General features: G+C 49.2%; 1 protein-coding gene across 1 annotated transcript; it reads left to right on the forward strand.

Annotated features, from left to right (window-relative positions):
- Positions 1–1,788: 1,788 nt before the first annotated feature.
- LOC146073682 (E3 ubiquitin-protein ligase TRIM39-like) lies at positions 1,789–4,629 on the forward strand. Its single transcript, XM_083181067.1, has one exon. The coding sequence runs from the start codon at positions 1,844–1,846 to the stop codon at positions 3,422–3,424; it is 1,581 nt and encodes a 526-aa protein (XP_083037193.1). The 5' UTR covers positions 1,789–1,843; the 3' UTR covers positions 3,425–4,629.
- Positions 4,630–17,222: the final 12,593 nt, after the last annotated feature.

A 17,222-nucleotide genomic window follows, 5' to 3' on the forward strand; every position in this document is an offset into this window, starting at 1 on the left:
TGCCTGCACAACACCCCTCCTGTCTGCACACCACCCCTTGCCTGTATATCACCCCCTGCCTGCATACCACCCCCTGCACGCATACCACCCCCTGCCTGCATATCACCTCCTGCCTGCATACCACTTCCTGCCTCCATCCCCCCCCCCCCGCCTGCACAACACCCCTCCTGCCTGCACATCACCCCTGCCTGCATACCACCCCCTGTCTGTATACCACCCCTCCTGCCTGCACAACACCCCTTGCCTGCATACCACCCCCTGTCTGTATACTACCCCTCCTGCCTGCACAACACCCCTCCACCTGCATACTACCCCTGCCTGCACAACACCCCTCCTGCCTGCACAACACCTCCTGCCTGCATACCACCCCTTGCCTGCATATCACCCCTGTACGCATACCACCTCCTGCCTGCATATCACCTCCTGCCTGCATACCACTTCCTGCCTCCATCCCACCCCCCCGCCTGCACAACACCCCTCCTGCCTGCACATCACCCCTGCCTGCATACCACCCCCTGTCTGTATACCACCCCTCCTGCCTGCACAACACCCCTTGCCTGCATACCACCCCCTGTCTGTATACCACCCCTCCTGCCTGCACAACACCCCTCCGCCTGCATACCACCTCCTGCCTGCATACCACCCCTTGCCTGCATATCACCCCCTGCCTGCATACCACCCCCTGCCTGCATTTCACCTCCTGCTTGCATACCACTTCCTGCCTCCATCCCACCCCCCGCCTGCAATACACCCCTCCTTCCTAAACATCACCCCTGCCTGCATACCACCCCTCCTGCCTGCACAACATCCCTTGCCCAGGGCCGGTGCAAGGCAACAGAGCACCCCAGGCGAGTCGGGGTGGGGGCGCCCCGGTGCCGGGGGGGGGGGGCGGTGGTGGTTGTACCTGTGTAAAAAACCTTCGGCACCGGCGTCCCTGCAGTGCTGGAGCGGGCAGGGGTGTTCGTGTCTCGGGGGTACCTGCGGCGCTGTAATTGTGTATAAAGCTGGCGGCGGCCGGCGGGGTCCCTGCAGTGAATAGAAAATAACCAGCGCTTCCCGCGCCGTCGCGCGCATAGCACTAGTTATTTTCTATTCACTGCAGGGACCCCGCCGGCCGCCGCCAGCTTTATACACAATGACAGCGCCGCAGGTACCCCCGCGAAACGGACACCCCTGCCCCCTCCAGCACTGCAGGGACGCCGGCGCCGAAGGTTTTTTACACAGTTCGCTAACCCTCCATCATCATGCTGGGGGTGAGGGGCGAACTGCCGCCCTCCAGGTGCCGGCGCCCTAGGCAAATGCCTAGAGCTGCCTAGTGGTGGCGCCGGCCCTGCCCTTGCCTGCATACCACCCCCTGCCTCCATATCATCTCCTGCCTGTATAACAACCCTTGCCTGCAAACTAACCCCTGCCTGCATTCCACCTCCTGCCTGCACCCCACATCCTGTCTGCTTATCACCCATACTGCCTGCACAACAACCCCTGCCTGCACACCACCAAAAGTAATGTTAATAAATGGCTCCTAAATCCCGGAAAAATATACAGAAGTAATAATTTTCATTTTAATAATGACCGTTGTCCCTTCCTATTTTAGGTATAAGTACATACCCTGCATAATGCACCTTTATGTATCAGGTGAGTCCCTTAATGTAACTGGGCATAAATGTAATCTGAGTGACAGCTCAGCCGCTCCCTGTGTGACCTCACTGATATCAGAGTGTCAGAGTTCACTTTTATTTCTCCCTCCTGCTGCCAGCTCAGCTCCTCCCCCTGTGTGCAGAATGTGACCTCTCTGGTATCTGAGTGTCAGAGTTCACTTTTATTTCTCCCTCCTGCTGCAGTGATGGCGTCTGCACATCTGAGACAGGAGCTGGACTGTTCCATCTGCCTGAGCATTTATACAGATCCTGTAACCCTGAGATGTGGCCACAACTTCTGCCGGGTCTGTATTGATCGTGTGCTGGATACACAGGAGGGGGCTGGAGATTATAGCTGTCCTGACTGCAGAGCAGAGTGTCAGGAGCGTCCTTCACTTCAGAGGAACATAACGCTGTGTAACATAGTGGAAGGTTTCCAGTCTACTCGGCCAAATCAAGAGGAGACCGGGATCTACTGCACTTACTGTGTGGACTCTCCTGTACCCGCTGCTAAGTCCTGTCTGCATTGTGAGGCTTCTCTGTGTGATAAACACCTGAGAGTACACAGCAAGTCAGCAGAACACGTCTTATGTGACCCCACCACCTCCCCAGGGAACAGGAAATGCTCCGTCCATAAGAAGGTCCTGGAGTATTACTGCACTGAGGATGCTGCCTGTATCTGTGTGTCCTGCAGTTTGGCTGGAGAACATCGGGGACACCTGGTGGAGATACTGGGTGAGGCCTCTGAGAAGAAGAAGGAGAAGCTGAGGAATGTTCTGCAGAAACTGACCACAAAGAGAGCGGAGACTGAGAATAGAGTCCAGAGTCTGCAGGAGCAGAGGAGAGATCAGGGAAAAGCAGCGGCTGTAACAGAGACAGTCACTGCCCTGTTTAGAGACATCAGGAGACAGCTGGAAGACCTGGAGAAGAGAGTCCTGAGTGAGATCTCCAGGCAGGAACAGCGCGTTTCACTCTCAGTCTCTGATCTGATCCAGCAGCTGGAAATAAAGAAGGATGAGCTGTCTAGGAAGATGCGTCACATTGAGGAGCTGTGTAACATGTCTGACCCAGTGACTGTCTTACAGGAACCGGACACAGGGGACTTGTGCGACACTGAGGACACAGAGAGACATGATAACCAGGTCCGTGGTGCAGGAGATATGGACGTGGGTCTCATCTCAGGGACATTACACACATTATCTGATATAATAACATGCATAAATACAGGGATATATGTGCAGGAAGCTACAGACCTATTACTGGATGTAGCCACAGCTGGTAATGATATAGGGATATCAGGTGACAGGAAATCTGCATCCAGGTCAGATATAGACCAGAATCACCCAGTAACACCAGAGAGATTTCAGGTTCCTCAGGTAATAAGCACCAGGGGATTCTTCTCAGGGCGACATTACTGGGATTTGAATGTCAGATATTCAGAAATATGGAAGGTGGGGATGTGTTATCCCAGTATAGACAGGAGAGGAAAGGTTTCAGTCATTGGATATAATAACAAGTCCTGGGGTTTGTGTAGGGAGAAGAATCAGTACTCAGTGATACATGACAGTACAGAGACCCGGTTACCTGACAATACCCCCTGTGACAGAGTGAGGATATACCTGGATTATGAGGCAGGACAGATGTCCTTTTATTCTCTGTGTGACCCCATCAGACACTTACACACCTACACTGCCGCCCTCACTGAGCCCCTCCATGCTGTTTTACGTGTACGGGATGGTTTTATAGCTATATCTAGGGGGGTCGGAAACTGGGAGAAATTGCTATAAGGAATCTGCCCAGAGGGTGGTGACATCACAGAGAGAGGAACCTGATTTAACATTCACCTGATAAAATGAAGGTGGAGTTATAGATGAGTCTGAGTCTGTAAGCTTGTTCCCTTGTTGTTGTGTTAGATGCTGTCATTATAATGATATTTAAACATTTCTGTTTGATTTCTCTGCTTCTGAGTCACTGACCACTGTGATAGGCTGCAAAATCTGTCTGTCAGCCAGTGTGCACCTTGTTATTGTAGCAGTGCTACACTTGCTAGTATTGGCTGTGATGTATTATCAACTACAGTCCAAAATAGGGATGGACATCGGAAGCACCATCATCGATGGCTGGGCTTCCATAATTTTCAATCAATCACAACTAGCCATTGCATTTAAAATTTTTGATGAAAAATATATTAATTTGTATGCACAAAAACAATCAGTTTGTATATGCGCAGATCCTCTGCATTGTTGCTGGCCGTGGATGCGAAATGCAGCGATCGCGTCATTTAAGCCCCACCCCCTCCCCGCGATTTTACAGTAATTAAACCAACGGGCAAGGGGGGAGCGGGGGCAATCACCAGAAATCGGGAGTCATACCCACCTTCCCGCTGGGGGGGGAGAAGGACCCGATTTTCGGGAGGCTCCCGGCCATTCCCGGGAGGGTAGGCAAGCCTGATTCATTGAGAGTCCACAATAATAATTATAATTTTTTAGCTCTGCTGACTACCGCTCCCCAGCAAACCTCCTGCCGCCCCCCGCCAGCTCCGCTACACCGCCGCCCGCATGCTGCCAACCGCAAGCTCAGCTACACCGCCACCCACCAGCCCTCTTCCAGCATCAGGTGGCATGCGAGATCGGGTGCTGGAAAAAAGCACTTTAGATGCGATTGGAAATCGCATTGCAATGTCACATCGCATCCGATCTCACAGGTGTATGGCAACCATTAGGTTTGGGAGCATTATATTGTTTCTTTGTAGGGTAAATACTGGATCATTAATGGGATGGGTGTATATGACACTCCTGATGAAGTCTGGCCCTACAGGATCGGCATAGGAGACAAAATGCGTTGAGTTTATTCTCTTCTCTGCACCAATATCTTCAGCATTTTGTGTCATTTTTAACTCTGCTTAATGTAAGAACAATTTATTTCACTTTTTTCTGTCATGTACGTTTACATTAAAACTCCATGTTAATACGCTATGCGAGTAGACTTTTTTTATACCCACATGACAAATTGTCTACAACTGGGTGACTATTGAGAATGGAAACGGATCCAGCCAGTCCGCTGATTCTGATGTAGCTTGAACAGACGATCCCCTTGGTTATATAAAGACCCTTTTGATGAGCATTTATACCATCACCTTTCTGTATGCATATTACCATAATCCTCCATGCTACATATTGGTTTAATACCCTATAGAGTAGCCCCTACTGTAGCCCACACCACACACTGTCGCCTGGGCAGCAAGACCACCATCAGGAGCATTTGACCTGTGTACAGAGACCTTGTTTAAAGGAAGCTCACAGGTTCATCCCATCAGCTGACTCCTGAGCTTCACGTAAAAACTGAACTGAATGCCTGTTTAATTGCTTTAGGGATCCATGATAAATGGGATAAATGTATCATCCCTGTCACTGCAATCTTCTGAGCCGCAAGCTGGGGGGGGGGGGGGGGGGGGTGTGTGTCTGCGCATACACATTTAGCTCTGACCGACCCCACTGACAGCACTGCCCCAGCGGCAGTGCGATCAGGAGCCCATAGGCTACAATGGGCTATCGCCATCTCGTTGATACATCGGGCAGCTTCGCATCCCCATAGAAACCTATGAGTGATGCGGCCGGTAGCGGTACAGGGGAGATCGCAGCAGAGATCAGACATCAGAGATTCCTGCTGCAGTCCCCCCTTTGGTACATCGAGGTGATACTTAATATTTGTGGCTAACCCCCCAAAACGGGTGTTTTTGGGGATTTAGCTGCAAATTTGTTTGATAAATGCGGCCCCAAGTGAGCATAAAACAGGGAAATCTATTAACCCTGTCACACTATATAGTTGCTGGGAAAGCAAAACAGAACAAGAAGTCCAGCATCCGCCAGCTCCCTTCTCTCAGCTAGCTCCCAGCACCTGCAATCTCTACTGCCGTCATTAATATCTTCACTTGGACTCTCCTCAGGATATGGGATTTCTGATAATGTCACAAATATTGAGAGTTTTACAGCTGGGCGAATTCTACGTTTTGTTCACACATTCAACTTGGTGACAGGGTTTTTTGTTTCTTTTTAAATGGCACTTTTGTCATTCAGCCACAGCAGGCAGGAGATTGCAGAACAGTTCAATGTGCATCGCCTATCATCAATTGAAGCAAGTGGAACTCCACCCTTTATATGCTTCAGTGCATGGAGGAACAGTAAAAAGCCACCCACAGTTATGCTGGCCATGCAATGGACCAACTTTCATCCAACCACCCAACTAGTTGTAGGACTGAAAATCTGTTTCTGTATGGGAACAAATGACAATCAATGTGCTTACAATCCCAGGGAAACGGACAAAAACATTCAGTCAGATTGTTTCAATCAAACAGATTCAACTACAGCACATTGTCTGACTGACTGACAGTTTTTGTTAGTTTCCAGATTGTAGTTTACTGAATTACAAGTGATATTTGTTCCGATGCAGTACCAGGATTTTTATTCCATCAATACCAACTAGTTAGATGGTTGGATAAAAGTTGGTTGGGTGTATGGCCTGCATTATACAACAATCCATTAAATAGGGAGAGGGTAGGGCCCGATTCAGAGACTGCAGTGTTTGCTGATAGACAAAACCCTGCTGCACTGCACTGCAGGTGGGGCAGATGTAACATGTGCACAGAGAGTTAGATTTGGGAGTTATTTTGTTTCTGTGCAGGGTAAATACTGGCTGCTTTATTCTTACACTGCAATATAGATTTTAGTTAGAACACACCCCACCCGAATGTAACTCTCTCTGCACATGTTACATCTGCCCCACCTGCAGTGCAGCATGGTTTTGTCCATCTGTAAACATTGCAGCCTTGCTGACAGGTCTGAACAGGCCTTAGTCGAGCATAGAGGAGAATACTTTCCATCTTTTGCGAGGTGCTCAAACCCTTTGAAGTAGCCACTTGCAAAGTGAGTTCAGACACTGCTAGACTGAGTCAGGTAATTCTTCTAATTTAGCTTTTGGAAAATTAGCTTGAGAAATTGAAGGAAGAGATTAAACAAAGCAATTGCGCTAAGTATGTCCTCCATAGAGGCGCCGACAGCCAATCAGGGCTGAGAGCTTCTGTACCTCTCTGACAGTGTGATTCTCCAGGCAGCCGACTCACCTGTGCGGGGTGAGCTGCGGCAAGAGTCAGAGAGCCAAGTCCCAGCATGCGGGGAGGCCTGCTGGGACTTGTAGTTCACCTGTAAAAGCACATTTTTGTTTACACTTTAAAGCGTATCAGCCTGGGGAGATCCCTTTATTGAGGGGTCCCCACTCCCCACGTACCCCGTCCAGGGCTGACCAGCCACGGTGAGCATGATAGGGCCTTATGTATAAAGTGTGGCATGACAATGCAGGCTTTTGGAGCCCGGTGCTGGTTCCAAAATATGGGGGACCCCCAGTTTACCCCCCCTTCCCCTGGTTTTTGGAACCAGGACCGTTCCAAGAGTGCAGGGCTGATTTCATAAATATGGGGGACCCCTACGCTTTTTGTCCCCCGTATTTTTTGAACCAGGTCCGGCTCAATAAGCCCAGGGCTGGTTATGCTCAGGAGGGGGGACCCCCATATATATATTTTTTTTTTTTTCATTTTTCTACACAAAATCGCACATGTCCTCAAATTTGCACATTTTAATGACTAAAAATCGCACCATATCGCACTTTTTTGCCGCAATTGTGTCTTTCTTTCCAATCGACCAAGATCTTAAAAGATGCAAATAGCTCCTGGTGAGCAAGTTGGCAGCTCAAGTGCTACACAGCGACATCTCCTCCTTCAGTTTCTCCAGCAGCTATCAGAAAAAAACTCAGCTTTCACAAAAAAAAGAGTGGTGATGCAGAAGAGTCCAGACAATATTTCGATATCTGGTTAAGAGTAAAAAACTGCCTACAATGAATGACACCTCTACCATCTGATATGGTCCCCATGCAAAGAATGGAAGAAATGTATCTCAATGACACCATGCAAATAGGCATGTCCCAGAGGGGGTAATTCAGACCTGATCATATGCCAATTCGCACGGCGGCTGATTATGGCTAGACTGAGAATGCGTACGGGTCACATTATGCATGTGTAGACCCCGGGATCGGGTACTCGGTTACCTTACTTTGCACATGACAACCGGTTCTACCACTCTTCTCCATATTCGGCCAGGAGTCTTCTCGTTTCTGCAGGATGGGCAGCAAAGACCGGGCGACACGGATATAACTTTGACCTTTTATTCTGGGCCTGTAACTAGGGGCTCCAGCCTTTTTAGCCTTAGAACAAAGTGACTACCTCAACACAAATTATGACAATACAAGAATACAAATACAAAATCACCATACACAATATCAAGATCTTCCAACGATAATAACTGCAATAACCGAATAACCAACTTCCAAACCAGCTTTAGTTGGGTGCACCAGTGCACAAAGACTATTCAGTATTCGCGGTGCTACTACCCAATGGTCATCTGACTCCTTTTCCACTACTAGACTAAGGGTACGACTATACCAACTGGGTACACTGGTTTTCCGCACACAACTAGATTACCCCTATATATTGATTCTTTGTAGGGGGTTCTCAAGGTGCCGCCTTATTTATTCTGGCGGGGGTGCCATCCAGGCAAATATCGTCCAGAGTAGAGGGGGGTGGGGGGGGGGGGGGTGGGGGGGTAAGAGAAAGATTTGCTCTGCGGATGCACTCCAAAAGGACAGAAATTAATAGACACGTTAAAATCTTTTAATCTTTATTTCAAACAATTTTTAAAAATAGTTTTTTCAAAATCCTGTGTCCATTTTTAATTAGTGGATTTACAGGAAAAGGCTCCTACTGGCAGTGACATTTTTTTGAAGGAGTTTTTTATTGTTTTAAACACACTTGACACACAACATATAATTAAGTGCTAATTGCACTTGTGGAGAAAAGAGGAGAAAATGTGTATAAAGATTAAAATAGGTAAGGTAGCAGGGAGATACTGATCTTTGATGAGTATGAAATGGTTTGAATAAAGATTTTATTATTGATGATTTTGTGTCTTTATTTAAATTTATTCAAACTTATTGTAGTAGGTACAAGCAGCTCAGTTTATTATGGTGTTGAGGTATTTCCTCATATTTATTTCACACTGTGTTGTAGGTATAAATACCTTTAAATATTAAGGTATTGACACTAATGCTGCTTTCCCACTGCAGACCAGTTTAAAGTACTGGTAAGCTTAAATGGTATTTAAAACGGTATTAGCATTCCCACTGCAGCAGATTACCGTTTTAAATACCATTTAAGTACCATTCCCATTGCAATGAACCGTGTATAATGTAGAGTGCCTAACCCCCCCCCTTCCCCCAGTGTAAAGAGTGCCTAATCCCCCCCCCCAGTGTAAATAGTGCCTAACCCCCCCCCCCCGTACCTGCCCTGTGCCCCCACCTCCCCTCCCCTTGTACTTACCTGTGGGCAGTGGGGAGGCAGCGGGGGTCATTGCAGGGTCCATGCAGGATACAGGCAGTCCCAGTGCCTGATGAGACCTAGTAGTTCTCACTTTGCACATATGTAATGAGTGCACGTGCATACTAATGAGCCGCTCATTACATATGCGCATATGTAATTAGCGTCTCATTAGTATGCACGTGCACACATTACACATGCACAAAGTGCGAACTACTAGGTTTCATCAGGCACTGGGACTGCCTGGAGGCTAAATAACGTTTAAGAGGCGTTCCCACTGCCTCTTAAACGTTATTTAGCCGTGTAGGACTCTGCTTTGAAAAACGGGTTGAAATACCGTTTAACTTTAAACGGTATTTCAACTCTGGCGCTTTCCCACTGCTGCCTTAAACGGTATTTTGCCTCAAAAATCGGCAATATACCGTTTTAAGCTGCAGTGGGAAAGGGGCATTATTTTACACAGTGATAACCCAGTGGTGTTATGAGCAATTATAAATTCCCTACAACACACGTGGAATCTTATTAGGGATTAGCTCAATTCAGGTAAGCTCTCTTTCCCTGTTATACACTGGTCTGTATCCCCATCTAGTGGCCGATCTTGGGAATTGTCAGCACTCGTCACTTTGTTTTGATAATTATATACATATATAAGATGGGGATATATGTTAAAGGTATTCCTCTTATTTTTCTCTCTCCAAGTTTAATTCTTGGCTTGAAGTATTAGAGCAGAGGCTATACCATTAGACATGGACAGGTTCTCCTGATGAAGCTCAAGTGAAACAGCTGTAGAGATGTTGTTAGGCTAGGAGCAGGGAGAATGTTTATGTATAAATTATCTATATTCATGTAGTAAAGCAGCCATATATTGTCTAATGGTATAGCCTCTGCTCTAATACTCGAAGCCAAGAATTAAACTTGGAGAGAGAAAAATAAGAGGAATACCTTTGACATATATCCCCATCTTATATATGTATACTAGGTGATTCATCGCGCCCTACGGGCGCTCTTCACACCGTCGTAAGGGGCTGCGCCCCCTTAATTTGTGAACATTTGTATATAAGAAAGATGGTTAGAATTGTATGACAGATGCCTGTATTGCAACTTGAGTTATAGGTGAAATGTGTTAATAGAGAGCATATGATTTGGAAGGGGGTGTGTATTGTTTTGTTTAATTAAAAAGCGGTTACAGAGTAAGATGTACATTGATAGTGTGGATAGTACAGTGACATTTGTGGGTGTGGGGGGGGGCTTACGGTTCAGGAGAGCAGGAAGCTGGGTAGTGATAGGGGTGTGTGAGTATAAGGGGGACTAAAGAGGGGCTTAGGGGTGCCGTGAATTGTGGGAGGGGCACGGGGGGTGCCATGAATCAAGGGAGGGAGGGGGCGCAGATGTCCGCGAATTGCGGGAGAGGGCGGGGGTCCGAAAAGCGTGGGAAGGGGCGTGAATTGCGTGAGGGGGGGTTGCGAATTGCGGGAGGGGGGTGCGCGGGGGTGACATGAATCGTGGGAGGGGGCGTGAATCGAGTGAGGGGGGGTGCGCGGGGGGTCCGTGAATTGCGGGAGGGGGGGGGGGGCACGGGGGCGCGATGAATCACCTAGTTGGTTATATATTTTTGTAGAAGGATGTAGGATGTTGCTGTCATTCAGAATGCATTTACATAAACAGTAATAGTAGCAGTAAAAGATCTGACTTAAAACACCTACAGTAAAACAGAACAGGTGTTATATATTATACAAAGAATTGGTTGATGATGTCTAGGATGACGTGCACATAGTTGTCACTGGAAAAAAATTGAAATATGAATATATGAAAACAAAAATATGAAAACATAAAAAAAAGAAAAATAAATCTTCAAAAACTCATGTCAACCTTTTTCATTGTCGACCATAGCCGTGTCAGTGTTTTGCATGTGCCATTTAATCCTGGGGTTGCCGTGAATCACGCACAGGGGGGAGGGGGGGGGAGGTGAGGGGTGTCCGCGAATCACGGGAGGAGGGGTCGTGGGTGGATGCCGTGAATTGTGGGAGGGGGGGTCGCGGGGGGGGTGTGGGTGCCGCAAATCGTGGGAGGGGGGGATGCAGTGAATCGTGGGAGGGTGGGTTGCGGGGGCGGGGGGTTGCCGCAATGACAGGAGGGGGGGTCAGGGGGGGGAATCACGGTAGGGGGGGTCACGGGGGTGGGGGGTACCGCAAACTGCGGGAGGGGGGCCCGGGGGGTTGGCGCGAATCGTGGGAGGAGGGGTCGCGGGGTGCCGCGAATCGCAGGAGGGGGGTGTCACCGGGTGGGGCTGCAAATCGCGGGAGTCGCGTGGGGTGCCACGAATTGCGGGGGTATGCTGCGAATCGCGGGAGGGGGGTCACGAGGGGGTGCCGCAAATCGCTACAAGAAAAAAATCAACACAGAAAGGTCAACACATGTAAATGTTGACATAAGTGTGGCACTTCATTGTTGTCCATGTCGACACATGAGAATAAATATGAAAACATTAAAAAAAGAAAAACAAATGGTACTTGTTTCCTAGCACGGCCACACCGATTTACATCGGGGTGGTCGTGTCGGAAAAATCGGGTCGATCGCATCGCATGCGATTTGGTCGCATGCGATGCGATCGTCGCGACCGACCGATTTTGGACCCGATTTTTTTTTTTTTAATTAAATGTAAATCGGGTCCCTGGGACCCGATTTTACATTGGATTCAATGTAAAATATTCCCAACCCCCCCAAATGTCACGGCGTACACCCCACCCCACGATAGACGCCAACCCGAAGCGTGGCGAGCGCAGCGAGCCCGCAAGGGGCGGCGGTGCGCGTCCTCCGACCTTTTCATTCCCCTACTATCCACGTCGGCGTGGAGTTGAGAATAGAATAGTGTGGCGAGCGCAGCGAGCCACCGTGCCCGAAGCGTGGCGAGCGCAGCGAGCCCCGCGAGGGGACGCGGATACCTTCACAGGCAAAACGCGTCCCTTCGTGGACTTCACAGGTGTCCGCGTCGCCACGGACACCTGTGAAGCCTGCGAGGGGACGCGGATACCTGTGAAGGTATCCGCGTCCCCTCGCGGGGCTCGCTGCGCTCGCCACGCTTCGGGCTCGGTGGCTCGCTGCGCTCGCCACACTATTCTATTCTCAACTCCACGCCGACGTGGATAGTAGGGGAATGAAAAGGTCGGAGGACGCGCACCGCCGCCACGCTTCGGGTTGGCGTCTATCGTGGGGTGACGACGGGGACATCTAAAATGTGAAATGGGTCATATTGGCCCATTTCACATTTTTCACATTTTTCAGGATTTCAATGTTAAAAAATCTTTTAACATTGAAGCCTATGTAAAAATCGGGGGCATCGCGTCGGGACCTATGTTAATGGTCCCGACCAACGCGATGCCCCCGATATTTTACCTTTCCCGACACGATTTCAATGTTAAAATATTTTTTAACATTGAAGCCTATGGGGAAATCGCGGGCATCGCGTCGGTCGCGTCGGGACCATTGTTAACGGTCCCGACCGACGCGATGCCCCCGATATTTTATCCTAGCCGGCCAAATGGACCTGATTTCAAAGGAAATCGGGTCCATCTTATGGATCGTGTACCTTAACTAAAGGTACACGATCCATAAGATATGTGGCCGTGCTAGGAAACAAGTACCAAACAAATCTTCAAAAACTCATGTCAACCTTTTTCATTGTCGACCATAGCCGTGTCAGTGTTTTGCATGTGCCATTTAATCCTGCGGTTGCTGTGAATGGGGGGGGGGGGAGGGAGGTGGGGGTTGTCTGCGAATTGCGTGAGGGGTGCCACGAATTGCGGGAGGGGGGGTCGTGGGGGGTGGGTGACGCGAATTGCGGCAGGGGGTTGCTGGGGTGCCGCAAATCGCCACAAGAAAAATCACAGAAAGGTCAACACATTAAATGTTGACATAAGTGTGGCACTTCATTGGTGTCCATGTCGACACATGAGAATGAATATGAAAAATAAATCTTGTCAACCATTTTCATTGTCGACCATAGCCATGTCAGTGTTTTGCATGTGCCATTTAATCGTGGGGATGCCGTAAATGGGGGGGGGGGGGGGGGGGGGGAGGTGCATACCTCCCAACATGACCCTCTCCAGGAGGGACACATTGCTCTGTTTCTGGACTTTCTTCTTAATTTATGTGCTTAAACACCTTTCTTATCAATTACCCTGTGATGACAATCATAAATTAAGATGGAAGTCCACAAACAGAGCATTCTGTCCCTCCTGGAGAGGGTCATGCTGGGAGGTATGGAGGTGTGGGGCGCTCACCTGGTGTGTCTGGTGAGTAGCTGTGTCTTTGCTGTGTAACATGGAGAGGCAGAGGGTGTCTGGCACTGTCTGTGGGCTCACTGGGCTGGTTCTCTGTCATGTGAGTCAGAAGCTCCACCCAGCGTTACAGCTCAGACACACTTTGAGTGACAGATGTAGCCAAATATATAAGAGATAATAATTATTAAAACAAAGTGACGAGTGCTGACAATTCCCAAGATCGGCCACTAGATGGGGATACAGACCAGTGTATAACAGGGAAAGAGAGCTTACCTGAATTGAGCTAATCCCTAATAAGATCCCACGTGTGTTGTAGGGAATTTATAATTGCTCACTAGGTGATTCATCGCGCCCTACGGGCGCTCTTCACACCGTCGTAAGGGGCTGCGCCCCCTTAATTTGTGAACATTTGTATATGAGAAAGATGGTCAGAATTGTATGAAAGATGGCCTGTATTGCAACTTGAGTTATAGGTGAAATGTGTTACATAGAGATCATATGATGTGGAAGGGGGTGTGTATTGTTTTGTTTAATTAAAAAGCGCTTACAGAGTAAGATGTACATTGATAGTGTGGATGGTACAGTGACATTGTGGGTGGGGGGGGGGGGGGACTGTGTGTGCATGTTGTTTAGGTGTGTGTGTGTGTGTGCAATAGTATAGTAGGGTGTTTCTGAGTCAGCGGCTCCCCACTGGCGGAGGTCACGACACAGGAAAACAGAAGGCTGGGTAGTGATAGGGGTGTGTGGGCATAAGGGGGACTAAAGAGGAGGGTGGGAGATACTGTGCAGCTTCTGCCAGTGGGTGAGGGTCCAGCGTGGCAGTACAGGATGGTGGCCCTTAGTCAGTGTCTCCTCCTACTGGGTGGGAGTTCGGGTGCATGAGAGCAGGAGGCTGGGCTATGAGCATGATAGGGGCATGTGGGCAAAACAGCGTCAGCGACTCCCCAATGGTGGAAGTTACGGTTCAGGAGAGCAGGAAGCTGGGTAGTGATAGGGGTGTGTGAGTATACAGGGGACTAAAGAGGGGCTTAGGGGTGCCGTGAATTGCAGGGGGTAACGTGAATCAAGGGAGGGGGGGCGCAGGTGTCAGCGAATTGCGGGAGAGGGCGGGGGTCCGCAAAGCGTGGGAGGGGGCGTGAATTGCGCGAGGGGGGGTTGCGAATCGCAGGAGGGGGGGTGCGCGGGGGGTCCGTGAATTGCGGGAGGGGGGGGGGGGGGCCCGGGGGGTGCGATGAATCACCTAGTTCGTTATATATTCTTGTAGAAGGATGGTAGGATGTTGCTGTCATTCAGAATGCATTTACATAAACAGTAATAGTAGCAGAAAAAGGTCTGACTTAAAACACCTACAGTAAAACAGAACAGGTGTTATATATTCAAATAATTGGTTGATGATGTGTAGGTTGACGTGCACATAGTTGTCACTGGAAAAAAATTGCCGCAAGAAAAAATCAACATAGAAAGGTCAACACATGTAAATGTTGACATAAGTGTGACACCTCATTGGTGTCCATGTCGACACATGAGAATGAATATGAAAACATTAAAAAAAAGAAAAATAAATCTTCAAAAACTTATGTCAACCTTTTTCATTGTCGACCATAGCCGTGCCAGTTGTTTTGCATGTGCCATTTAATCCTGGGGTTGCCGTGAATCGCGCGCGGGGGTGGGGGGGGTGAGGAGGTGAGGGGTGTCCGCGAATCACGGGAGGAGGGGTCGTGGGTGGATGCCGTGAATTGCGGGAGGGGGGGGTGTGGGTGCCACGAATCTTGGGAGGGGGGGCGCGGGGGGTTGCAGTGAATCGCGGGAGGGTGGGTCGCGGGGGCGGGGGGTTGCCGCAATGACAGGAGGGGGGGGTCAGGGGTGGGGAATCGCGGTAGGGGGGGTCGTGGGGGGCACCGTGACCGCGGGAGGGGGGGCCCGGGGGGTTGGCGCGAATCGTGGGAGGGGGGGGTCGCGGGGTGCCGCGAATTGCAGGAGGGGGGGGAGTGTCACGGGGTGGGGCCGCGAATCGCGGGAGTCACCGGGGGTGCCGCGAATTGCGGGGGGTGTGCTGCAAATCGCGGGGAGGGGGGTCGCGGGGGGTGCCGCGAATCGCCACAAGAAAAAATCAACACAGAAAGGTCAACACATGTAAATGTTGACATTAAGTGTGGCACTTCATTGGTGTCCATGTCGACACATGAGAATGAATATGAAAACATTGAAAAAGTGAAAAATAAATCTTGTCAACCTTTTTCATTGTCGACCATAGCCATGTCAGTGTTTTGCATGTGCCATTTAATCGTGGGGATGCCATGAATGGGGGGGGGGGGGGGGAGGGAGGGAGGTGCATACCTCCCAACATGACACATTGCTCTGTTTCTGGACTTTCTTCTTAATTTATGGATTACCATCACCTGTGCTTAAACACCTTTCTTATCAATTACCCTGTTTAAAACAGGTGATGACAATCATAAATTAAGATGGAAGTCCACAAACAGAGCATTCTGTCCCTCCTGGAGAGGGTCATGTTGGGAGGTATGGCGGTGTGGGGCGCTCACCTGGTGTGTCTGGTGAATAGCTGTGTCTTTGCTGTGTAACATGGAGAGGCAGAGGGTGTCTGGCACTGTCTGTGGGCTCACTGGGCTGGTTCTCTGTCATGTGAGTCAGTCATGTGAGTCAGAGGCTCTACCCAGCGTTACAGCTCCAGACACACTTTGAGTGACAGATGTAGCCAAATATATAAGAGATAACACCACTGGGTTATCACTGTGTAAAATAAGAGGCAATACCTCAATATTTAAAGGTATTTATACCTACAACACAGTGTCAATTAACATGAGGAAATACCTCAACATCATAATAAACTGAGCTGCTTGTACCTACTACAATATAGTTTGAATAAATTTAATAAAGACACAAAATCATCAATAATAAAATCTTTATTCAAACACATTTTCATACTCATCAAAGATCAGTATCTCCTGCTACCTTACCTATTTTAATCTTTATACACATTTTCTCTTCTTTTCTTCACAAGTGCAATTAGCACTTTATTATATGTTGTGTGTCAAGTGTGTTTAAAATGATAAAAAACTCCTTAAAAAAAATGTCACTGCCAGTAGGAGCCTTTTCCTGTAAATCCACTAATTAAAAATGGACACAGGATTTTGAAAAAACTCTTTTTAAAAATTTATGAAATAAAGATTAAAAGATTTTAACGTGTCTATTAATTTCTGTCCTTTTGGAGTGCATCCGCAGAGCAAATCTTTCTCTTACCCCCCCCCCCCTCTAGTCAGTCAGTCTTCACCAGTCACTGTGCACCCTCCAGGGACTGCTAGTATGGGGGCCTAGCTACAGCTACACAGGACCACTGGCTGCCGTTCTGCACTGCGGTACATTTTGAGGCCTCAGCTGGTACGACACTGTCGTGCAATAAGGAGTGTTCGTGGGTCCCTGGCCATATGAGGTACCAAGCGGGCAATTTAAGTGGGGTGGCAGACGGGGGCACAGGGTTCAGTAGTGTACCTGTATCTGCTGCAGGTGCTGGTTCCAACCAGTCTCGACCTCCCAGCCTCTGTCACCACTGGTCTGTCCACTGCGCCTGTATCGATGGGGTCACCGCTGTCCAGGCTCTGCTGTTGCTGGGCTGTGCTGTGGCTGGGCTCCCTCCTTAACACTCCCGGCATGGCCGTGACTTAGAGGAAGGGACGGGCTGCTTTACTGCTGAGGTGTCCATCTCGCTCACTCCTGCTCCCTGGCACGACTGTCGCTCAGGGTGCGGGGTGAGATGCTGCACTGCCCGTTGCTAGGGTCTCCACTCCATTGATGGTTACTGGTAGAGTGTCGTCCATATTCCCGAGGTGGTTCTCGATGGCTGATGGTCTGTGTACCATCTGGCTA

Source organism: Crinia signifera, chromosome 4 (assembly GCF_055691185.1).
Source record: "Crinia signifera chromosome 4, ASM5569118v1, whole genome shotgun sequence".
Classification (NCBI taxonomy): Eukaryota; Metazoa; Chordata; class Amphibia; order Anura; family Myobatrachidae; genus Crinia; species Crinia signifera.

What these genes read in the sequence shown, in the direction of transcription:
- LOC146073682 (XM_083181067.1), top strand. Translation starts at nt 1,844, where the DNA reads ATGGCGTCTGCACATCTGAGACAGGAGCTGGACTGTTCCATCTGCCTG.